Source organism: Chaetura pelagica, unplaced genomic scaffold (assembly GCF_000747805.2).
Source record: "Chaetura pelagica isolate M959 unplaced genomic scaffold, ChaPel_1.0 scaffold420, whole genome shotgun sequence".
In the NCBI taxonomy this organism is placed as follows: domain Eukaryota; kingdom Metazoa; phylum Chordata; class Aves; order Apodiformes; family Apodidae; genus Chaetura; species Chaetura pelagica.
The window spans coordinates 1,488,184-1,513,567 of NW_009951919.1; the positions used below are offsets into that span (position 1 = coordinate 1,488,184).

Sequence of the window (25,384 nt, forward strand, 5' to 3'; positions counted from 1 at the left end):
ATTAGACAGTGTGTTCTGGAAGTCTTTAACTATTACAGTGGTTGGTGCAGTTTAGCTAGATGGTTATTAGGCATGAAAGGGTAATTCTTTAACTGCCCCTCAGTATGTGGCTGAAGGTGACTACCAATACCTACCTCCACTTCATAGGGTCTCCTAGTAAAAGCTATTACCTGTAAATCACCTTTTGCAACACTGCATCTGCAGTCCAAAGCCAGCAATCCTGGGTGCTCTGGCACCCAGCAACTGGAATGAAAGCAGAGAGTGCCCTGAGCATGCAATGCAGGCTCTGACTCAGGGTGTAACCAGGGCAGCTGATGGAACACAGTTCTCAGAGCTCTCCTACCTTCACTGGGAAGTCACCGCACTCCCATCAACCTGGTGAGGCCAAGGGATGCTTAATTAACTCCTTTAATTATCAATTAACTCCCTTCTGGAGTCTTTCGATATACTAGCTTATAAATGTGGGGCAATATGTTGGATGAAATATGCCACATAGTGTAATTCTGTAATGAATTCTGTGCTTGCAGCCCAGCATAACATGAACCTCAGGAAGAACTTTTCTGCATCTTTCTGTGCACCAGCTCAGCCCTGCAAGGCCTATGGTGGGAAGCACAGGAACAGTGCAGGCTCTGTGTCCCTCCTGCCTTTGGCTCCTCAGCAGAGGATGCCAACTGCTGTCCCTTGTGGTGGTGGTTGATCTCATTGGAACATGCTCACAAAGACCTGGATTGAGCCCATCACATTTCTCATTCCACCTGAGAGCTGCTCAGCCTTCTAGCAACTTTCATTCACTGTAGATCTGGAAGAAAATCAAACTGCTGACCTACATGTGAAAGTCTCATATCCCGTTAATACCTAAAATGCTCCACCTCCTTTGAATTAAAATGGAATTAAATTAAAAAGAGTCTATAAGTGAAAATCCTAATTAAAAATAAACACACCTTCTGGCACATAAAACTATTTCCTCCCTTCAAGGGTTGATTTGTATAAGCCAGTTTTATTTTATTAAAGTACACTACAATTATATTAACAGGGGAATAATTAACCTAATTTCCCCCATCACTTAAAATAAAGGAAGAAGGAGAAGAAATGTTCACCAGAAAAAATCCTTTAAATTGCATAGATCTCTAGTAAAAGAAAAACCTCCCACTCCAACCAAAGAGACTATCTAGAGATAATATGGGGATGTTATGAATTCCCAACAGGCTCAGGAGAACTTTGAATCTCATCTTACTGCCTAATTAATTTTATTTTTTCCTTATGTCAGAGCATGTCCCCAAGTTGCTTATATTATTTATTGAGAAGATTTCAATTGTACAAAGCCTGCAGAAGAGAAAGTTCCAGTGGTGGTTTGCTAGGATCTGGCAGATAGCTCATTGAATTAAAGTTGGAGAATTCAAATACAATGACTTGTCCTCATTCTTTCTTTTCCAAGGGAGTTTAAAAAAAAAAGAAAAAAAAAGGTCTACTTTTTCCTTCACCTGGGGGTGAACTTAATACACTCAAAAAGCTTATTTACACTCACAGTAACATCTTGAAAATTTAATGTACCATAGAGAAATCTCTGCTGGAACACCTTCTCTGGACAGCTGATGTGTCTGAGGCATCTTAGTCATTGCATCCCACCATCTGTTCCTCTCACTGCCCCAGGGGAATACCCAAAATGGGTTACTTGGAGGATATGAATGCCTTTTAAGACTCTGCAGGCATAACCAAACCAGTTCTATTTAATGAAGTGATCAGCCTGGTGAGGAGGGCAACACATGCAGAGCAATAAAGAAAGGGCAACGTGTACATCAGAGCTTATTTCCAGAGCAGCATGTGTCCTGTTTGCCGGGATTCACACAATTTATTATTTTTTTTTTCAGCTTGGGTATGTGAACTTCACATTGAATTGTGTGCAAGATGTCTTTCATATTTATAGATGTTTGAGGTTGAAGTTCGAGGAAGCCAAATCCTGCTCCCCAAACTCTGTGTCCTTTCAGTGCTACCAGAGTGAATTGGAGCTGCAGAATTTGGCTCATGCTGATTAACTCCTGAACAATGTTGCAAACTTAAAAAGAAAAACAAGTTCAAGTTTTTGTGGCATCCAAAGACTATTTAGGAATCTTAACTCATAAAGCTTTTTGGGTTTTTTTTCCACCTCCTGATACAGAAGAAGATAAGAAAACGTGCCAAACTAAGTCAACAGTCTAAAAATGAACATTGTTGAAATCAAGTGTTTGGGATCATCGAGGCAGCCTTCCATAAAAAAGCTGTCAGGAATCAAACTAAGCTAAAAAGAGATAACAGCTCCTCTGAGAGTCAGAGCAAACACTGCAGAATTACCAGGAATGTTTTTCTCACTGAAATTGCTTCAGCTAAAAAAAAAAAAAAAAAAAAAAAAACCAAAACACTTTAACAAAAGATTCTACCCTACGAGGTGATGAAGGCAGCATTAAGCTCTGTGCAGACAAGGCTTTACATTTCTAGAGAGCTGTAAATGAGTTCTGAACCTGTTGCCATGCTGACACCTGTTCTGGGTGTTGTTATCTCATTATTAGTTCATTTTCACACTGTCAGGCCTACACTCCATGGGTGCACAGTCCTGACTCAAAACATTAGTCTCTAATTGAAAAACTATGACTGTATATAAAGTTACAATAATCACAGAAGCTTTCGTTAGTTGAGCAAATGGATAACAAGTAATTGAACTTACCCAACAGGCTCTTCCCTCTACTTAGCTTTTGAATTCTATTCATTTCGTTCTGGCAAGGAAGACCTAAAATACAATGTATGAGAATCAGTTTCCAGATGGTACAGGCCAGGCTCTGTACTGACTGGCTTCAATGCTGGCAGGAAATGTCGACTACTGTGCACCTGGGAACCAAAGAAGCCCATATGCTGGTACTGTACTGTAAAACAAATTTATGTCATTAACTCCACTAATTAAAAATAAAAAAAAGCAGCACACTGTGGTTGAGAATAGGATTTGGAGGCCATTTTCACTGTTAAACCATTTCTCTTCTCAGCAAACTGACATAATGCCAACTCTTTATTTATGATTTGCTAATTGATTCATTTCTGCATTAATGAAAGGGTAAGATCTTGAGCTTCCTATCAGCACTAGAGCTTATTTTTAGACTACGTGCACTGGCACTTTCACTTCTTTGTTTGTTTTAATGATCAAAGGATATTAATACAGTTCATTTGTGACATTAAACATTGTAACATGGTGCCCTTTCACACCAGTGCCAGAGAAAATAAGCTTTTTCACACAAGCTGACTGCCAATTACCAAACCACCTCTATAAGTAGATCAAACCAACCTGGAACACAGGGAGACCCAAGCAACTTCTTTCTGCACTGCAAATTGCACAACTCACCACCTGGCTTCTGGAAGCAGTAGCACCACTCGTTGTTGGAAAGTTTTCCATCTTTGAAGGAGTCACAAGAGTTGAAGAGAGGCTTGACACAGGGCTCATACTTATCCAGATAAATGGCACTGATCTCAGAGGGATCCAGCAGCAGGTCATAGTTCATGTCAAGTTTGTTGAACATCCAGCCTAAGGAATCCTTACAGATTGGCAGGATGCTGGTGTCAAATCCTGTAGGAAGACAGGCAAATATCCCCAACTGAACCTCAGTACACTCACTGCACAGCAACCACTGCTACGCTGAAGCCTTTCTAAATTTTTTTTGGCCTGGGCTTTGAACATCAACCTCACTTGGCCAAAGCAAAACAAAATTCTAAGACTGAACTTGTGCTTTAGGGAATCCTGCTGTAGCAGGGGGGTTGGACTAGATGATCTCTGGGGGTCCCTTCCATCTCTGATTATTCTGTGATTCTGTAACTGATTGTGTAAAGCTTAAAAGCCAAGCATGGCTACAGATTAGAGCACTAGTCACACTCCTTAGGAGCTGTGGGGTGGGGAGAGCTGAGATTCACAGCTGATTGCTGTAATTCAAAGTTATTTCTACTAAAAAAATTCTCTCTTTTTTTTTCCCCCCCTCTTTTTTTCTGTCCACAGTCCAAGTGGGTTGGCCTTCTCCCAAGGAACTGGGACAGGAACCTGCCTGTGCACTGCTTAGTCTGCTCTGAACCACACCAAGAATCCTGCCGGGCTTTTCGTTTTGCTGTGTCTTTCATTGAGAGAGGTCAAGCTCAGCCTTATTTGCTGTAAGTGTCAAGTCCCGTTTCAGAATGCTGCTTTGTTACAGTGAAATCTAAGATGTTGCTGGAATCACACTGACAGTTTGTCTGAGCTCTGCAGCCTACCTGCTCTTTTAACTACTAATCCAAAGGAGGGCAGTGCGTTGTGCTGGAAGCTGTGTTTTCTGTGGGCAGCTGCAGCTGAAGATTGTCAGTGACATGGAGGAACAATCTGAAGGGTTAACAAATGGGAAGGTTTATGTCATTCATAATACATGTGTCTCTAAGAAGGGAAGAAGGTAGCACCATTTCTTCAGAGCTCAGGCAGTGAAGAGAGAGATTGTGCTGAACATTTCATCACGTTTTTGTGTCGTTATCTCCTCTAATGTTATCTAATCAAGCCTGAGCACAGTGAAAAAGAAATAGGCCATGTGAACAGATGTAGGGAGGAAGCCTGCTTGCCTTGCTGGAGCAATTAGGACTATTGACTTCAATTATTTTATTCATCTGAACAAGGCAAGCAGGATTTGGTCACTTTGCAATCTCTTGTTGAGTGAAAGGATTTAACACTTGCCTTTACACAGCCCTGACTTGGTACATGGTTCAGCTATTCCAGTTTACCAGTTTCTAGGGGAAAAACACAGGGATTCTCCCTTGGCTGTTCTTTTCCTGCACAGATGCCCTCTCTGGTGATGGTTTTACTCCCCATCATGACGCTGCTGCTGAGGTGAATAACTATCAGGTTTGTTGTACACCTATAGGGTCTGCTGTAACCCAGCTGTGCATGGTATGTGTTGCTCAGCCCTGTGGGTCTCCAAAAACACCTGCTGACCAGCAAGGATCAAGGCAGGGAGGAGAAGATCCTGGCATGAACTTGCAGATCATTTCTGACTCATTTTTCTCCCTGCTGGCAACTCTTATCTGTGTGTACAACATGAGTTCAGTGCTACAGCAGCAGCTGCCCTCAGCTCCCATCTGTCTGAGCAGATCACAAGATAGTGACTGATGTGCTTAGGAAGCTGCTCTGTGACCTGTCATCAGGGCTTAGTTGCAAGATATGATCATGAAAGGTCAGTTACAAAGACAGTTATTTGCATTTGTTGAAGAGTTTTTAATAGTGATTTCTAATGAATAAAGGAGCTTTCACTCTTGTGACCAGAGATCGAGAATAGGTTTAGTTATTACCCAGAGCTGAATTATTAGACAGTGTGTTCTGGAAGTCTTTAACTATTACAGTGGTTGGTGCAGTTTAGCTAGATGGTTATTAGGCATGAAAGGGTAATTCTTTAACTGCCCCTCAGTATGTGGCTGAAGGTGACTACCAATACCTACCTCCACTTCATAGGGTCTCCTAGTAAAAGCTATTACCTGTAAATCACCTTTTGCAACACTGCATCTGCAGTCCAAAGCCAGCAATCCTGGGTGCTCTGGCACCCAGCAACTGGAATGAAAGCAGAGAGTGCCCTGAGCATGCAATGCAGGCTCTGACTCAGGGTGTAACCAGGGCAGCTGATGGAACACAGTTCTCAGAGCTCTCCTACCTTCACTGGGAAGTCACCGCACTCCCATCAACCTGGTGAGGCCAAGGGATGCTTAATTAACTCCTTTAATTATCAATTAACTCCCTTCTGGAGTCTTTCGATATACTAGCTTATAAATGTGGGGCAATATGTTGGATGAAATATGCCACATAGTGTAATTCTGTAATGAATTCTGTGCTTGCAGCCCAGCATAACATGAACCTCAGGAAGAACTTTTCTGCATCTTTCTGTGCACCAGCTCAGCCCTGCAAGGCCTATGGTGGGAAGCACAGGAACAGTGCAGGCTCTGTGTCCCTCCTGCCTTTGGCTCCTCAGCAGAGGATGCCAACTGCTGTCCCTTGTGGTGGTGGTTGATCTCATTGGAACATGCTCACAAAGACCTGGATTGAGCCCATCACATTTCTCATTCCACCTGAGAGCTGCTCAGCCTTCTAGCAACTTTCATTCACTGTAGATCTGGAAGAAAATCAAACTGCTGACCTACATGTGAAAGTCTCATATCCCGTTAATACCTAAAATGCTCCACCTCCTTTGAATTAAAATGGAATTAAATTAAAAAGAGTCTATAAGTGAAAATCCTAATTAAAAATAAACACACCTTCTGGCACATAAAACTATTTCCTCCCTTCAAGGGTTGATTTGTATAAGCCAGTTTTATTTTATTAAAGTACACTACAATTATATTAACAGGGGAATAATTAACCTAATTTCCCCCATCACTTAAAATAAAGGAAGAAGGAGAAGAAATGTTCACCAGAAAAAATCCTTTAAATTGCATAGATCTCTAGTAAAAGAAAAACCTCCCACTCCAACCAAAGAGACTATCTAGAGATAATATGGGGATGTTATGAATTCCCAACAGGCTCAGGAGAACTTTGAATCTCATCTTACTGCCTAATTAATTTTATTTTTTCCTTATGTCAGAGCATGTCCCCAAGTTGCTTATATTATTTATTGAGAAGATTTCAATTGTACAAAGCCTGCAGAAGAGAAAGTTCCTGTGGTGGTTTGCTAGGATCTGGCAGATAGCTCATTGAATTAAAGTTGGAGAATTCAAATACAATGACTTGTCCTCATTCTTTCTTTTCCAAGGGAGTTTAAAAAAAAAAGAAAAAAAAAGGTCTACTTTTTCCTTCACCTGGGGGTGAACTTAATACACTCAAAAAGCTTATTTACACTCACAGTAACATCTTGAAAATTTAATGTACCATAGAGAAATCTCTGCTGGAACACCTTCTCTGGACAGCTGATGTGTCTGAGGCATCTTAGTCATTGCATCCCACCATCTGTTCCTCTCACTGCCCCAGGGGAATACCCAAAATGGGTTACTTGGAGGATATGAATGCCTTTTAAGACTCTGCAGGCATAACCAAACCAGTTCTATTTAATGAAGTGATCAGCCTGGTGAGGAGGGCAACACATGCAGAGCAATAAAGAAAGGGCAACGTGTACATCAGAGCTTATTTCCAGAGCAGCATGTGTCCTGTTTGCCGGGATTCACACAATTTATTATTTTTTTTTTCAGCTTGGGTATGTGAACTTCACATTGAATTGTGTGCAAGATGTCTTTCATATTTATAGATGTTTGAGGTTGAAGTTCGAGGAAGCCAAATCCTGCTCCCCAAACTCTGTGTCCTTTCAGTGCTACCAGAGTGAATTGGAGCTGCAGAATTTGGCTCATGCTGATTAACTCCTGAACAATGTTGCAAACTTAAAAAGAAAAACAAGTTCAAGTTTTTGTGGCATCCAAAGACTATTTAGGAATCTTAACTCATAAAGCTTTTTGGGTTTTTTTTCCACCTGGTGATACAGAAGAAGATAAGAAAACGTGCCAAACTAAGTCAACAGTCTAAAAATGAACATTGTTGAAATCAAGTGTTTGGGATCATCGAGGCAGCCTTCCATAAAAAAGCTGTCAGGAATCAAACTAAGCTAAAAAGAGATAACAGCTCCTCTGAGAGTCAGAGCAAACACTGCAGAATTACCAGGAATGTTTTTCTCACTGAAATTGCTTCAGCTAAAAAAAAAAAAAAAAAAAAAGACTAAACACCTTTAGGAATGAATTTGGTGTTTGGCCTTTGGTAAGCTCCTCATGAGCAGCTCACAGGTTATCTGCATGAAAAAAATCCTTTTGATAATCTGATGAAATGAGATTTCATGTTGTGCTGGGCCCAAAGGACTTCAGACAAAGTTTTAAGTCTCTGGTGTTTTCTGTCATGGGGCCTGAAATGAATTCACATCTTGAAACCAAGGTTAGCTCCACATCCAGTTTTCTTTTTGCACTATAGTTCAGCTTCCTCTGCATGATAATATCCTTTTTTGGAGTACATTTAAGAAATGGGTAGAACATATGGTTTTAAAGATACTAATTTTGTTGTAAATATTAGTGAAACTACTGTGGAAAAGTTGACATGGAACATGGTTTTTTTTACCACACAATTTTAAGATACAATTACAGGGCATTAATGAGGTTTGATGCAGTTTTGTGCAGTAGAGCCTGTGGTATCTACTGTCTCTTTTGGAAGAGGTAATTTATTGACACACGAGCTCAGAAGTAGCACAAAAGGAGAGTGGCTGTGGAGAAGTGGACTAACAGAAAATGCCCATCTTGATGTGCTGGGTCAGCTCGACTGTGTGTTTGGCCTTTCCAGCCTCCCAGGACAGGGAAATGAGGCACTGGGGACAAAAATGCTATACAAGGGAGCAACTGACTGACCCCTTTAAACTGTGTGTGTATGTGCAAAGCCTGTCTTAAGGCAGCTTGTATCAGAGAACTGGGGCAGTGAAGATGAGGTGAGTCACACACCTAGATACAACTTGTGTATCCTACCTTGCAACCCAGGGGCCCACCTGTTTTGGGACATACTATTTAAGAGGATTAATGTGTCCTTACAGAAAATAAATTCACAGCTGCTCTCTGATGAACATGACCTCTTTTGATGCTGTTATCTGAATCATTCTCCTCCATGATGGGTTAATGACATCAGAATCAGTCATTCTGGCTTAACTATGCCAGTAATGCATATGTTTTTGTCCTCCTTTCTCTTATGTAAGGTGCTAGCAGGAAATTGGAAAATAAAATCCAGGGGAGTGTTTCCCAACATTAGCATAATACTCCCTGTGATTGTATGCCATGTTTTTGGTTCATGCCACTGCCACTGGCTCAATGCTTGGCAATGAGCTGGGAGGTAGGCATACCCCAAGAAGCTGTCTGGATGGAGTCATGCTGATTTGGAGGGTCATGGAGTTTAACTATACAGATATGAACTATGTCTCATGCTTGCTAACCTCAAAGCTTGAGAAAAGTCCCTAAGCAGTTTTATTTACTAGTATAGATGTGACCTCCGTGGCCTTCAGACAGTTATTTGCCTGATTAACTTGTAAAGGTCTCTCTCTCTCTGCCTGACAGTTTTTACAGCAGTTTGGGCAGAGGGAGAGCACAGAGTGACTGCAGCTCCTTCAGGAAAGAGTGCAGAGATTTATTTGCTCACTTGCTGGTACCTGCTCAACATGCCATGGTGGCACTAACAGTGGGGCTCAGCTCAACACTCTCTCAGGCTAGGGAGCTGCCTACAACACTCAGTATTCAACTGGAAAGGTGTTTACTTACTGCCTTGGGCAGTCTCCGAGCTTGTTGGTTTGATGACACGATTTGCATCCTCATGGAGAGCACCAAACCAGTCTTTTAGTCGGGAAGCAAGACTCCTCAGCTCTTTGTCTGTACAAGCTGGAAAAAGAACAAAGCACCAGGCTGAGTCAAGAGCACCAACAAGAAACCTTTCTGCAGATACTCTATTTAAAATATAGTTCATGGCTGTAAAGTCCTTCCCATGAAGAAGTAAAAGAGAAGATTAGGGAAAAAGATGCAAGTTACAAAAGGACGTGTAAGTCAGTATGAATTATAAGTGGTACTTCAGCACCTTCTTGGTAGCTGACATGATTTGTGATGGCAGGAGCAACATGCAGAGCTCCCTGCAGGTGCTCAATTAGACCTATGTGCCTATTTAACTTAAATGTTTTCACCTTTTAGGATTTCAGAGAAAAATATCAGTCAAACAGATGGGGAGGAGGGACGTACTTACCTAGGCACACTACTCGAGCAAGATGCTGGGAATAATTTATAACCACATTTGGCTTAGTATAAGGCTATTATCACAGCAATAGGAAATATATATGCTTATTTATATACATAACAAAGAAAATTGTTATGTTGCCCTAGTTCTACTGCAAATGAGACACTGCCACCTCTGAAGGTTGTCAATTCCAATTTGTTAGCTAGGCAAAACATTTCTCTTCTTACAAATTTTTACTGAGAAATATCTAATTTTCCCAGAAATTTCTACCAAAAGATTAATGTTCAAGTGAAGCAAATATTTTTAAGGATGTGGTTTATTTTGATTTCAGTAAAGCATTTGACACCGTCTCCCACAGCATCCTTGTAGAAAAGTTGATCAGGTATGGGTTTGGTGATCAGGAAGTGAGGTGGATTAGGAACTGGTTGAAAGGAAGGAGTCAGAGAGTTGTAGTCAATGGGGCAGAATCTGGTTGGAGGTGTGTGACTAGTGGAGTCCCTCAGGGGTCGGTACTGGGACCGGTGTTGTTCAACATCTTCATCAACGACCTGGATGAGGGTATAGAATGTACCCTCAGCAAGTTTGCTGATGACACTAAGCTGGGAGGAGTGGCTGACACACCAGAAGGCTGTGCTGCCATTCAGAGAGACTTAGATAGGTTGGAGAATTGGGCGGGGAGAAACATGATGAAATTCAACAAGGGGAAGTGCAGAGTTTTACATTTGGGGAAGAACAACACCATGTCCCAGTACAGGTTGGGGGCTGAACTGCTGGAGAGTAGTGTAGGTGAAAGAGACCTGGGGGTCCTGGTAGACAGGAGGATGACCATGAGCCAGCAATGTGCCCTTGTGGCCAAGAAGGCCAATGGCATCCTGGGGTGCATTAGAAAGGGTGTGGTTAGTAGGTCAAGAGAGGGTCTCCTCCCTCTCTATTCTGCATTGGTGAGGCCACATCTGGAGTATTGTGTCCAGTTCTGGGCCCCTCAGTTCAAAAAGGACAGGGAACTGCTCGAAAGAGTCCAGCGCAGAGCTACGAAGATGATTAGGGGAGTGGAACATCTCCCTTATGAGGAAAGGCTGAGGGAGCTGGGTCTCTTTAGCTTGGAGAAAAGGAGACTGAGGGGTGACCTCATCAATGTTTACAAATATGTAAGGGGTGAGTGTCAGGGGGACGGAGTTAGGCTTTTCTCAGTGATGACCAGTGATAGGACAAGGGGTAATGGGTGTAAATTGGAGCATAGGAAGTTCAAGGTGAATATCCGAAAAAATTTTTTTTACTGTGAGAGTGACAGAGCACTGGAACAGACTGCCCAGGGAGGTTGTGGAGTCTCCCTCACTGGAGACATTCAAAACCCACCTGGATGAGTTCCTGTGTGATGTACTCTAGGTGACCCTGCTCTGGCAGGGGGGTTGGACTAGATGATCTCTCGAGGTCCCTTCCAGCCCCTAAGATTCTATAAGGAAGGAAGCTGCATCACTCACTGGTTTCCATCAGAAAAAATATTCTTGTTTCTGTATCATGTCTAGGGCTGAAAATTAAAATGCTCAGACAATTTTATTGTTCCTGCTGTGCACTCATTCTACATTTTGAATGACATTTCTAGGAATACAGAGCAAGATGTTGTGGCACAGAGGCAGACAGACATCCTTCCCAGGACAAGCCACAACACGTCTTCTTCAATTCACTGCACATCATTATGTTCTTCTTTCCACCTTATGGAAGAACAACTGAGTCCCACAGCTTGTCCTCCCAAGTTAAACTCACTGCTCCAACGCCTGCAATGAACTTGCTGATACCTCATGGCTGTGGTGAGTATTTGTTCTCACAGGGTTTTATTGGGGGGGCAGAAATAAATCTGAAGTTTTAAACAGGACATTTAAAAATATGAAGATCTCTACCCCACTATGGCTAAGTCCAGGTAAGTAAAAATCAGATCTTAAAGAAACAAAACCAACCATTAATGTAAAAGAAATGGAAGACAATGCCATGTTAACTGTAAAGTGGCTTGCAGTCCTGAAAGAGCAGCTACATTGTCTCACTTAAATGAATATTGTATTTTACTCATTGTAAACTATCTTTGCAAGTTAAGACAAAAAACAGTGACTGGATTTTTCAGCCCACCATGCCATCTGTTCTACTAGGAACACCTCATGTTGCTATTGTTCCTTGGCTGTTACTCACAAATAAAATCTTTTATCAGAGAAAATTCATAACAGAAGAATTAGCAGAACAAATTCCAGCATCCTGCCTATAACAAGCCCCATCAGGAGATGTAGCCTGAAGCAGAGAGATGGTAGGAAGAAAACTAATTCTATAGGTAATAAATATTCAGGAATGAACTAGCTCTAGACAGGCACGAGTGATTTCTTATTTTGTGAATTTAGATCCATGAAGATATAGGCATTTCCATCATGCACCAATTTCAACAGGAGCTGGGCACCTAAATACATTAGAAGTGAGGGAGATACTTCTTTTACATGGGATGGGAGATGATGTTCCTGCATCCCCTGCTGAATTGTCACCAGCTGATTGTCATCAGAAATAATTTTTGCCAAAATATTATTAGGTAACTACAGCCAGAGGAGAGACCACAATAGCCACCTTCTCAATAACCTGTCTTCACAAATGTTTTCTGAGAAGGAATGCACCAATAATCACATCATCTCTCAGAATTAAAAGCAGGCAGTGTCTTTTCTTTCCTGCATTCTTGTCCTTTGAAAGTCAATTTTTCAGAGGACAAAAGAGAAATATAGTACATAATAAGCTTGTTGTTTAGCCAATGCCTCTTACGTGACAGGTGATCCATATGTTCAGAGTATTTCACAAATGCATCTCCAGTCAGAACTGCACACACAAACACAGCTTCGCCTACGGATTTTATCAAGTAAGTCAAAACAAAAAAAGAAGACTTATTTATCCAAGAAATGAGTAACGTAGCTTTTTTTTTTGTGCAAACCTGATACTTATTACAAACATATTGTGGCATGTGACACCTTTAGGAAGCCAAGGCTGGAACTCAACTACAACCATCCACGCCTGTGCCACCCTGACAGCCACATCGTGCCTTCTGCACAGGAACCCTGAGCCTCATGGGCTTGATCAACAAGTCACAGGGAAGAAGAATAATATCAAATAAAATACCATCTAGGGCTGTTTTCCTTATTCAGATTTGTGTATTTCTGATTCCAAAGACAACTCAAGACCCCACAGAGACCTGTGGCAAGTGCACTAAGGGAGACTGTCTTTGCTCTCCAATGCCCAATGCTCTCCTGCCAGCACGGAGCGCCGGGCAGCAGCTCGGAGCACAAGCACCTCATGCAGAATGGCCTTCCCACTGCAAAACTAACCTCTCTGAAATACATTTCACAAAGTGAAATTTGAATCCATGCTTTTAAGCTGCAGTAGAAAACAGGATTGAGTGTACAGTGTGAGTGGAACAGAAGAAGAGTAATTAGCTGTAAACATGACTTGAAATGATTTTGCTGTCCAGTCCAGCCAATCAAACGTGTCAGGATCTGTAAAATGACTTTTTGTTTTCTGCTTGTCTGTAATGCTAAACATGTCAAGAATCAGCTTTTACCTAGTACATTTCTCTGCCATTACCCAAGTGCTGCAATCCATGACCGATGCTCGATGGAGCAAGAGCTTTCAGCCTCTTCTGTGTCCCAGGTTCCCCAAAGGTTCCTTCACTCCCTCACTCTGAGGGCAGCCTCTTACAGTGGAGTCTGGATGATGCTTTCTCTTGTTTGCACCAGCAAGTCTGCAAAATGCCACAAATCCTGCAGACTTCTTTTGGAATTTGGTCTGAGGCACAACTTGACAGTAAGCCCAAGACTGGAGTTTTCTGCATACTGGAGAGGTTCTTTTGTGACTAACTGAGATATTCCTTAAGCATGTTGTTTAAGGAAGACTCAACAGTGGATATTATGCTGAGGTTCTCTCTCTCAGGTCTGCAGTGTTTCTTCACAAGAGTAACTGCTGTTCCATAAGTAAACCAGGAACAAAATATTCTGTTAATATGTAGTGAATAATAAATTCCTTCACGAGACTTCAAAAATTTAATGCAAATTTCAATTACATTTCTATTCAAGTATTTTATACCCTCAATCTTACTTTCTCCTGCACATTAAAATAGAGGAACTGTTATTTGACATTCCTTGTATTAAATTTAGTTTTAATGCCATCATGCAAGATAAAAAAAGATTCTGCCTGTCTACCTACTGGATCTGCATCCCATTTTATTTTATTCTAGTATTTTCAGATGTGTCTAATAACTCTGAATTTGTTTGGTTTGGGAAAAGTTACTTGGATCCTTCAAAGGGGATTGAGACTCAGAAGACATGACTTTAACACACACCAAGTCTGGGTACCCAGGAGCCAGACAACTTAATCATTAAATTCTGGTGATAGACCCCATTAGTTACAAATCAAACAATTAGGAATCATAGCTCTGAGGAACCCCAGATCTAAGATACTCATCTCTAAATTTGCATTAGTATAAGTTATAAAGCATTTTTAAGAACCGTCTTCATGAAAAATGCAGTGCAAATGTACCTCTTTACTATTAATAGAAGTTCCAAGTAACATTTCTCAGAAGAGTGGGGCTGTAGGAGGAATAGATGTGATAATGGGTCTCTTGCTATTTGAAGATCTATAAGGAGAGAATACGTGGGTTGCAAACGATATGGATATTGATATGACTTGAAGCATTGATGAAAAAATCCAGGATGAAGAGAAACACCAAGGGAAGAACCTCTCCACAGCCCTTCTCTAGCAGCTGAAATCTATCTGGTCAATGGTCAACAGCCCTGTAAAACTCTACTGCTGTGAAAAAGATACAAGTGCAAAGGTATGCAAATATACATTTTCACTGTGTGTTTGCCTCAAGATAAGAGAAGCTGGCTTCAATTCATTTCCCACACCTTTTGGAGAAGGAAAGAACCCAAGATTTCATCCTTGATATTTATGGATGTCATCAAAGGTCTTCCTGAGCAGCCCTCTGACACCAGCTCCCCACATGACATTAATTCCTGGACCCTTCACTGCTGATGTGTTTCCATGCCATCATTGCACAGCCCCTGGCTCCCCCGCATGCAAGAGCTGGAGTTGCTGTCTCAGAGGGGATGGGAAGGCAGGTTGGGGAACAAGCAGCTCCTCAGCCTGACCCCAGGGCACAGCACCCTGCAGCCCAGGTGGCTGTGGGACTGTGAGCAGGGGCTGATCCTGCCACTCCTCTGAGCACAGCAGTGTCAAGGCAGGAGAAGGATCCACGTGCTACTGGACCCAGCCAACACCCTCAGATCTGCATCTGCAGATGTCACGGATCATCCTGCAGGAGTGATTTAATAGCAAGCACAGAAAGTGCAGATTTATTCCCAAGGGTGAAGCAATTGGTCCAGCAGTTATTTATTCCTAACTAAAAGCACTGTTGCTAAATACCTCTTCTCACCCAGCAGAACACATTCATCTGACCTAATGGAAAGCCATTAGCATGCTGGAGAGGATCAGGTTTTTATAGGCATGCTTCCATTATGGACTCTCTCAGCTCTGCAGATATTAATCTGTATACACGGGTGGGGAACATTAACAGTATAATATTTAATTTCACTCTTTCAGGGGGGGAATTTCAAAACTGCTCAGTGCCAGAAATTACCATTTAAACTGAATTTACCTGTAGAAACAGAAGATTAACTCAATATTGAATGTTCTCTAACATCCCCTTTTTACTCCAGCCGACTATAATCTCAAGCCACAAACAAAACAAGCTCTGTAACTTATACTGCATTTATCTCTAAACAAAACTTAGTACCAAGGCAGTAGAGAACTGCATTACTGCTTTAATGTCTCACTTGCTGCTGTAATGTCCTGGTACTATGTGACAAGCAAGGAGTCCACACTGTCCAGAAAAAAAGCTATAGTGATAAATGACACCCCATTTCACAATAACCAAGCTATGTGACCAGACTCTCAGAACACCCTCAACCTGGTTTTTATCTCATTTGACTCCTCTGCCATCACCCATTTATCTGGCATGTTTGCTTTATAATTACTGTTGTTATTATTACAACCATCGTTCTTACAAACAGTACCACATTTTAACCAATTACATGTGGAGACAGTGGGGCTTTTTTTGGGTTTATATTATAGTTATACAATAGTAAATAGTCTCTTAAGTAGACATTGAGGAGCACATTCCCTATTCCCTGAATGACAAGAATGTATTTCTTGAGAGCTGGGCTAATTTCCACTGTTTCTGTGCTGCAGAGGAAAGGAAAATGCAAACACAGAGAAATTAAAAAAGAAATACACTAAAAGCTTTGAAAATGCGGATTTCTCCATGGAAGCAAGTGCCTTTTCCAGCTGCCACGATGGAATTCAGCTTAGAAATATGTCACTAATTTTGAGGCACCTACTTGAAAAGATGCAAATGTCCTGATATGGAGCACAGCAAACCTGTTGGGGTTGAGGTGGCCAACCACAGGGTGTGAATAAAAATTGGAAAACACAGCAAGAGAGTCCAACTACATCCACAGTCTGCAACTTCAGACCTGGAGTTCCCTGAGAAGGAAGAGAAGTGGGTGCATTAATGGAAACTTGGCTCACAAGCAGAAAACCATCTGTATTTGTATGATATATCAGTAGTAACAAGCAGTTCTGTCATTTGTCCTGTGAGCCTGGAGGACAAGTCCATTTAGTTTTGATTAAAATGTGATGTAGCATAAACCTACATGACATTGCCCAACAGTTGATATTATATTCCTCAAATCAGAAATAGGACAGACAGTCTTTCAACAATTCAGAAGGAAAAGGTCTCTTTTTTTTTTTTTGGTATTTTTGAAGACTAACAAGACAAAGTCATATGGTAAAACACATATTGAAAACCACTGTATTAACACTGCACAAAAAGGTTTGACATAAATATGTCATAGCATGGAAGCTGACAGGAGATAATGTTAATCTTTTGTACTAAGTACTAATTTTTATATTCTTTGTGCAAAAAGAAAATGTGGCAATTTTAATCATGCTTCCTCTGAGAAACATCACTGCATTTTTTTGCTTGTAGGTAAGTCCACGGCTTCTTTCACCCTGCTGTAATTCTGTGTGTATGTGTCTGGATTACAACAATAGGCTGTAAACCTAAAGTAAAATAAAAAAATCTCAGCTTTTAGGCTTGAGGGAGTGAATCTGCTCCCAGTCATGAAAAATACAAAGAGTGTTCTGAAAACTGCTGCTGCAGGAGCTGACTTGAAAATAAGCATCAGGATAAATTCAGAGCTGTATAGAAACACACACACGGATTTAAACACACATACATATGTGACTTGTAGATAACTCTAGTGTTTAATCTGTGATATTCTGGTGCTGGAACTGTGGCAATAATGACCTTTGCAAATATTTCACTGTTCTTGGTTGGAAGGGACAATACTCTAATTTGCTCTCTTCCTTGAGGCCTCAAGCAACTTCTTATAATAAACTAAGTATTAGGCAAATAATTTTATGAAGTAGAAAGGAATGGACTGTTTACTACTGCTATAAGGAAAGGTACTGCATTCAAACATGCCTTGCTGCTTCAATAAATGAAGGTCTTTCCTTTAAAATCTCTCCTATAGTCACCAACTTTTCACAGAGAGGTTCCACATGGGTGTATTTGTTGTACAGCAGTTCTGGCATCCACTGGCTATTCTTCCACAGGGCTGACACCTACACTGATAACCACCTCTGATCCTTCTGTCACTTGTTTCACTTTGTCTTATAAATACAGCAGCAGATGCCAAGATCCTGCAGTTCAGACTTTGAGATGATTAGAGGAGCAGCTGAATTATTGGGAAGACAAAAAAGGCTTTGATGTGAAGCTCTCTTAAAATGGTACATTTAAACCACAAAGCTCAGCTAGAACTCTATAAACAAAGATTGAGAGCTCCACAGCTCACTCTCCAAAGCTGGAGGCAAAGGGTACATCTGCTTTCAAAGTATTTAACACTACTTCCTTTTGTGCTCACGTTAATTATGAAACCCCTGGAAAGTTCATCTTTGCCAGGTGCTTCAGAAGCCTGGAGGTTTATTTTAAATACATCCAAACCATAATGATGCTGAGGGTCTGTCAGAACTGGGTGGGAAGGCTTGTGGAAGTAACCTCTCTCCTGACATTTTGGCCATGTCAGGTACTAATTAAAATGCTACTCCCTGCACTGTTCTTAGCCTCCCAAACTTCACTTGCCAGCTCACCTGAGTGTTCTCATTCAAATTCTGCCATGTCACCTGAAAGGAGGAGGAACAGTTATATCAACTGCGGAGTAAAATAAAGCAAAACAAAATGTCAAACTGAATGGACTTTTTAGCAGAAGTTCATGCTGTGCTCTGGATTCAAAAAGTCTCAGTAGAGTTGTCACCTCTCCTCTTGCCTCCCCTCCTTCCTCTCTGGGTTTTACAGTCTACTCTGAACAGATGTTCTTGACCTGACATGTGGGCATCCAGAGATTGTTGTGCTCCACCTTCTAGAGCTGAAGAGAGAGACATTTTAGATTCTGATCTTTAGTGAAAATGTTCTGAATTACAGTAGCTGGAACTAACCCAAGCTGTTGATGATAAGGGCAGCTGGTAGCTTTCATCATGAAAATGGCCTTGAGCTTGAAAAAGCAAAACTCAGGTAGTAAAATTAGTAGTTTGACAGTTTTTGAGAGGAATTGTCAGATCTATTTGTGTTCAGAGTGGGAAAGCAACAGCCAAGAATATAAATTAAAAACATATATATATATATATAGACAGAGAGAAGCAAACCCATCAGATGATGGCACAGAATCCCAACATTAGAGCAGAGCACATGCAAAGCTTTGCAAAAAAATAAGTTGAAATTATGGCTATTTATGAAATTAAATGGAAGAGAATTCTAACTTTTACAGTTCTTGTGCAATCACAAATGGATCTAAACTGAATTAGGAAAAAAAACCAACACCAAAACAATGGCAGTAGATAATTTTTGCAAAGCATCATAGTAACCAGGGATATTCATTGTTATTTGATACCATTTTTTAAAATGCATAAGTTTTTGAGTGGTTCTTAGGATAAAACTGCTTCTTTTTTACAGTTCTGTTCCTCTGACAATACTCCAACTCTGCAAGTCTGTTAAAATATCAAATTAATGAGCTCCCAGATGGTTATTGTTTGGTTTCTTTTGTTTGTTTGCTACCATGAGAAAAGGCCACCAAGATCTCAATGGCAGTGTCTGTTGGACTAGTAGGTGCTTCTTCTGGAGGCACAGTTTGGGGTACCCACCCTTATGGCATTGACTTCTGCTGCTACCTGAAGAAACTCTGTGCAGAACATTGTAGAGAAATGCAAAAGCAGCACGATGTGTATCTATCACAGAGCAGGGAGCACAATGACTGATCTGCTTGCCCATAGGAATAAATCTACCCCACATCATTCCCAGAGTCCCTGCTGTGATGTAGGATTCTGCCTGAATGCTGCAAGAGAGACCCAGGAATTTATTAGAAAGACACCTTTTTTTTTTGCCAGGAACTTCTACTCAATCATACATATAAAAGGGGGAAGCAACTGAGTAGATTCACTTCATTTTTGCTGGAGTCCACCATCTTTACTGGCTTCCTCAGGGACCCTTAGAAAGTGATAAATCCAATTTGCCCATGCTTGAGCAGGATGGAGAGAGATACTTGTGAGTCAGCATATGCTGGCAGAAACTGTTTTTCCCCCTCATTAACTTCTTTGCACATTGGCTGATTTTTATTTTTTTACTGTGTATATCCTTGTACTTATTTCCTGTGTTCCCAACTGAATGTTCTCACATCTGATATAACCAGGACTTCATTAATGTAAAATGTTGTCATGTGGTGAATTATTCTTAAATGAGAAAACACAGACAACGTTAGAAGAGAAAATGAGTTGGACAGCATGAGGCTAGGAGCATTTGAAGATGTCCCACAGGAATTCCTCTGGCAAATTGTTGGGAAAACTGATTGAAATTCAACAAGAAAGTGCAAATGAGATAACACAGCTCCCCAGTGAATTGCAATGATCCCCTGGAAGGAAATCAGAACTCTCTCTGCACTATTGCATCTTGCAAAATCAAGACATGCATAAATCCTGCCAGAAAATACAGGGTAGGGCAGCATGAAAAAATCAGGTGAGGAAAAAATTTGAGCAAGGGAAGACAATGTATTTTGAGAATGAAATTGGAATGGGTTTAAGATCTGAAAAGGATTTTACTGGAACCAGTGCTACACCAGTGCAGTGCCTTTAACTTCAAGGAGCAAACAGCAGTCAGTCTATTAGCAAACACACTTGTCTGGGTTGGTTCATCAATGCTCACATGCATCACATCAACAAAGGCATTTAGAAAGACACTTCTCACTGCAGGTGACTTTGAAGATGAAGGAGGTACATCACAAGTGGGGCTTTTGGTTGGACAAGTCTCAAATCCTGTGTTCAGTTTTGGGCCCCTCACAACAAGAAGGACATGGAGGGGCTGGAGTGTGTCCAGAGAAGGGCAATGGAGCTGAGGTGGGGGCTGGAGCACAAGTCTGAGGAGGAGCAGCTGAAGGAACTGGGGGTGTTCAGCCTGGAGAAAAGGAGGCTGAGGGGAGACCTTCCCACTCTCTGCAACTGCCTGAAAGGAGAGTGGAGACAGCGGGGGAATTGGTCTCTTCTCACAAGTAACAATTCTGATTCTCTACCTGTCCCCTGTGGTAGGAGCAACAGGGACTGTGGAAACTCCCCAGATGATGGGACCATCTCTGGGTGTGAAGTGAGGGAGAACTTCTGCCCTCACAGAACTAGTGCTCTGGAAATCTCGTGGATTTACACCGACAAAGTTTTTAATTTTTAACAAGCTTTGGTGCTTTTGGCTGAGGAGGTCATTGATGGTTCAGCCACTATGGCCTGTGCTTCTGGATGGAATTGCTGGGGGGCTGCCAAAGAAAGCAAACTCCTCTGTGATTAAGAAGAGGGTAGATAAACCAAGCTGAGTGTCAGGGAAGGCTGTAGGTAAAAAAAGGCTCAAAAGACCCATGTCTACCTACAGTGACACGTATCTCCTATAGCTACAAAACTTCATTTAACAGTATGAAGACAAGTATGAGATGAACATACAAATGAGCACCTGGCAGCTTAGCTGCTGTGGGAATCAATAACTCCAGAAAGTATGAAATGGAGTTGCAAAAATCTCCTACTAATGCACATTTTGAAGAACCATTTAAGGAAATGTTGATTCTTTTCTCAGCCATTCATGCACATTTGTGTATTTTTATGGTCTTTTAGAGGGAGGATTGAGTTTTGTGTATTCAAGGATATGATTTATTGAAAACGTCCTGATTTTATTTTCAGTATTTGCACTATTAAAATATTTAGCATTTAAAAAAATAATAAAAAAGCAGAGAGATCAAAACCATCCCCTGGCATTCTGAGAACCATAAGCTGAGCAATTCTGAAAAGGATAAAAATGGCTTGTGTGAAAGTAATTTGTTGGATTATTTTTTTTGTTAAAAAAATGACAGATATGGAACTGTGGCTGAGAAAGCTTTGAAAGTGGCCAGGCTGACAGAGCGTATTGTAGGGCAGTTGTAAACCTTTGTAGAAGAATTATTATCATCTCTCTAAAGCACAAAGAGAGCAAAAAAAGCAAAGAAAAGGAGGAAAGGCAGGCTGGGAAGTAGAGCCCCTTTCAGTACTAGATGCTTACCTGCTCATGGCTAAAGCCAAAGTGAAAACAATCTGAAGCTAAATTAAATTTCCATCATTCTGCAGGAAATTAAATAGCTGGGAATGCACCTGTGGAAAGGAAAAGACATTTGCCTTGTCTGGAGAAGAGAAGGCTCTGGGGAGACCTCCAGCACCTGAGAGGGGCCTACAAGAAAGCTGAGAAGGGACTTTTTATAAGGATTTGAGGAATGGCTTTAAACTGGAAGAGAGGAGATTTAGGTCAGATGTTGGGAAGAAAGTCTGTAGTGTGGGGCTGGTGAGACACTGGAAGACATTGCCCAGGGAAGCTGTGGCTGCCCCATCCCTGGCAGTGTTGAAGGGCAGGTTGGATGGGGCTTGGAGCAGCCTGGTCTGGTGGGAGGTGTCCCTGCCCATGCAGGGGGTTGGAGCTAGATGATCTTTAAGGTTCATTCCAACCCAAACCAGAGATTCTAAGAAAGAAGGGGTGAGGGAAAAGCAATGTTCTGAGGGGGCAGGGGGGCAGTGGCACCCATCTGGATGTGAATCTAATGCTGTTCTTGCAGCCCCATGGCCTGTCAGCCCTCATAAGTGTTCTTCAGAATAATGATCTAATCAGAGCAGCCATGGATCAACGCTCCCCCAGTGTCTGCAATTAACACATTTTGTAAAAGGGCCAGCAAGGCATCCTGGAGAACTGAGTGGCAGCTCCAGATGAAATTTAATGTTGTGCAAACATCAGCAGCTTTCCAGGGGCAGCTTTTGAATGGGGAACACTGAGGCCACGCTGCTGCCTGGCTTCTCTCACACGGCAGAGGTATCTACCGGAATTCATCCTTCAGTAAAACCAGCATTTTGCCTAGATTTTTCAATCAGGCTGTCCAGTTCATATCCAGTATTTTCAGTACATGTACATACTATTAAAAGTAGACTATGGGCCTGACTCTGCTTTTGCAAGGTTCTACATTTATTTGGCTGCAACTGAAAGTTGACCCTGATTTCTCCAGGAGCAGTGAAAGCCTTTTTGAATATACTGCTCAGTATCCCTTTGAAAGTAGCTTTTGTGCATTTTAGATTTCATGATTCCTTTGCTGCTTCTTAAAGAAGCAAGGATTATCTGTTCACACTCTGACTCTTTTAATTTTGCTTTGTTTTGTTTTAACTCACTACAGAACTGGAATGTACTTTTTCCATTTTGCCACAAACTCTTGGACCTTAAAAGCAGGACGTGAAAATATCTGCAGGCTTAAAGGCCTTTAGTACAATATTTGCTACCCCTGTAATTTTCAGAAAAAGCAGACTTTAAATTAAAGGAACAAAGTCCCATCATTTTATTGTAAGCTAATAACTGGCCAGCTGCTTTGTCTATGTCTCATTGCAAAGGATTAAAAAGAGTTTCCTACTGTGCTTGCTATGAACGATCATAGTTATTTCTCCATAAATCTACACACTCAGTCAGTATAATTCTACTTTTCTAGTAGAAAAGTCCCAGCTTTCAATTCTCCACTAGCACAGGGACTCACAGGGTAGCCAGTGGCAGAATTGGGTTGTTTGATTTTTGTGTGGCTAATAGAGGATTGTAGTTTGGTTGATAAATTTGGTCCCAAAAGGATTCAGTAAATTTGATAATCAATTCTTGTTTAAAAAGTAATCTGTGGAATGGCTTAAAATATTAATGCTAAAATTGGATGAGTAAATCCAAATGAGTGAAACTACATATGAACAATACTAATTAATGGTTAAACCTATATGTGAAGCTGGATAAATTTACCTACTAGGCAAATTAAGATTGCTCTGAGTAATTCATTTCGAGGATGTTTTAGTGCTTCCCTTGATATTCTAGTGTTACTCTTTCATCTGGAAAAGAAACCCTGGAGCAGGGACACAGGACTTGTGGTGGGCATTAACTGAACAGCATTTTGCAGTCATCTGTGGGGTCTGGGGCCATGAACCAGAATAAACATTTTAACAGTGATGCCAAACTATTAATGTTGTTTCTTTAAACTCCCTAAGTAAAACACAACACTCATGTCCTGTAGTAAATTCCAAAGGTTGCTTTCTTCATCTTTCTTCCTTTGATTTCTGGGCAAGAGATGATGACCAGCAACAAGCATGTAAAAGATTTGTACAAGTGTTTTTAGGGGTGTTAACATAAACATTTATAGTAGTGGAGTTGGAGGGCCACTTTTGGTGTTCACCTAGAGAAGCATTTACACTGAGAGACTCAGGTACCAGCTTTGAATGTTTCCCCAATAAATAGCCATGACTGTAAAATGTTTTGAGGGAGTTTAGGGAGAAGATGTTGACTCATTGATGATAATGGATATTGGATCAATTCTGTGAGGAGGGAGGAGAGAAGGGAAAACCAGGGTAATATTTTATAGACTTGTGAAGGAGGTTTCAGGGTGTCTCTCCTGTCCCAGGGCTGTAACCTACAGTCTAAGTCATTAGATCAGCAATTACCCCCAGCCATACAAACTTGCAGCACGTGTTCCCTTTTAGCAGAAACACTGGTGTGTATTTCTACAACTAAACACAGTACAGCCACCCAAGCATCTGAGAAAAAACCTCTTGATACACTTCAATGGCTCAATCACAACTATTTAAGTAACTGCACTATTTGTAAGTGAAAATATTTGCTTTAAACTTGACTAAACTCTGTGGAAGGAAGCAGACATGAACAATCTGCTGGTACTTCACACAGTTTGATAGTTTATCAGGTCTGTTCTGCAAAACACAACATTTCCTTTATTCCACAGTGAAGGTGAAATGCACAGAATTACACCATATATAGATCAAGGGGACTAGTTGAGATTTACACTCACATAAATTGAATAGTGTAGGCTTCAGCTCACTGCATAGTATTTTCTTGGTTAATTGGCTGTAAAATGGGTTTGCAAGTACTATAGTTGAGGCAGAGGAACTGTGCTCTTGTAACAGGCATTTCTCCATCCTGTTCCCCCATAGCAGCAGCACCACCAAAGCTTTTCAGTGAGAGAAATGAAGCTTGACTTGTTGTTTTTTTCAAGCATGAAGTTCTCTAATGCCTTAACAAATATCAGTTTTCGGAAGTGTTTTGTTCATTTGCTATAGCTCTAAATAACTAAACACAGGAGAAATGTACTTCTAATGTGATAAAAATCTTAGATAAATCACTGGGAATTTTTTCTTTTCTTCTTCCTGAAACCCTCACTGACAGCAGCAGGAGATTGGATTTAAGTATCTTGGTAACAACAGGTGAAGGACACATACATTTACTCTTTGGCACAGCAGGCAGAATTACAGAGCTACTGCCATACAAGCATAATGCCAAGAGGACTACTTCAGTTGTCTTAAAGGCAAGTAACAAAGAGGAAAAAAAAAATCACCCTTGGATTCATATCCACCTGTCTGTAAAAAGCACTGCTGAAAGCCCAATTATTCTGATGGATACTGAGGAGACACAAAAAAATAAGGACTTATGTAAATTACAATGAAAGAACTCGATGTATTCCTAAAAGTACCTCAGGAATTTACAGTAAATAATACTTTCAAAGGAAATGGTAATCATTCTGCATTGAAAGCTTCTGATCTTACCATCTTTACTTCTGAGCACATTAGTACTGTGCATCATTACAAGAATGTGTTCTTTGAAGCATGTGTACTCCCCATCTTTCTTCAATTCATCATCAATACCCTCTCTGTGGAAGCACACTCAATACCCTCTCTGTGGAAGCACACTTTGCCACCCTGCACGCATTTTTCTCCCTAAGATTTATATCCCTTTCCTAAATAAATGTCATGCAGAAATCAGTCTTGCCAGTTCAAGTTCACAAGGCCTGATTAATTTAACTAATGATTTATCGACAGCTGTGAGATAGAAAATAATTGAATGTTGTTATTAAGAGCAACATTACACATATATAGAGAGGGTGTTCATATTCTTTCATGAACAAGTGATACATTAAGGAAAGAAAGAAGAGAGCT

At 41.0% G+C, this 25,384-nt stretch overlaps 1 protein-coding gene across 1 annotated transcript in view; it reads right to left on the reverse strand.

Annotated features, from left to right (window-relative positions):
- Nucleotides 1–25,384, reverse strand: part of SPOCK1 (sparc/osteonectin, cwcv and kazal-like domains proteoglycan (testican) 1) — a 275,614-nt gene that overhangs the window by 9,153 nt on the left and 241,077 nt on the right. Inside the window, exons 7-9 of the mRNA XM_009995313.1 lie at nt 9,283–9,399; nt 3,365–3,586; nt 2,699–2,761 (exon numbers count right to left, since the gene is read on the reverse strand). Of these exons, the coding sequence (XP_009993615.1) occupies nt 2,699–2,761; nt 3,365–3,586; nt 9,283–9,399 (402 nt within the window). The remainder of the gene's footprint in view (nt 1–2,698; nt 2,762–3,364; nt 3,587–9,282; nt 9,400–25,384) is intronic.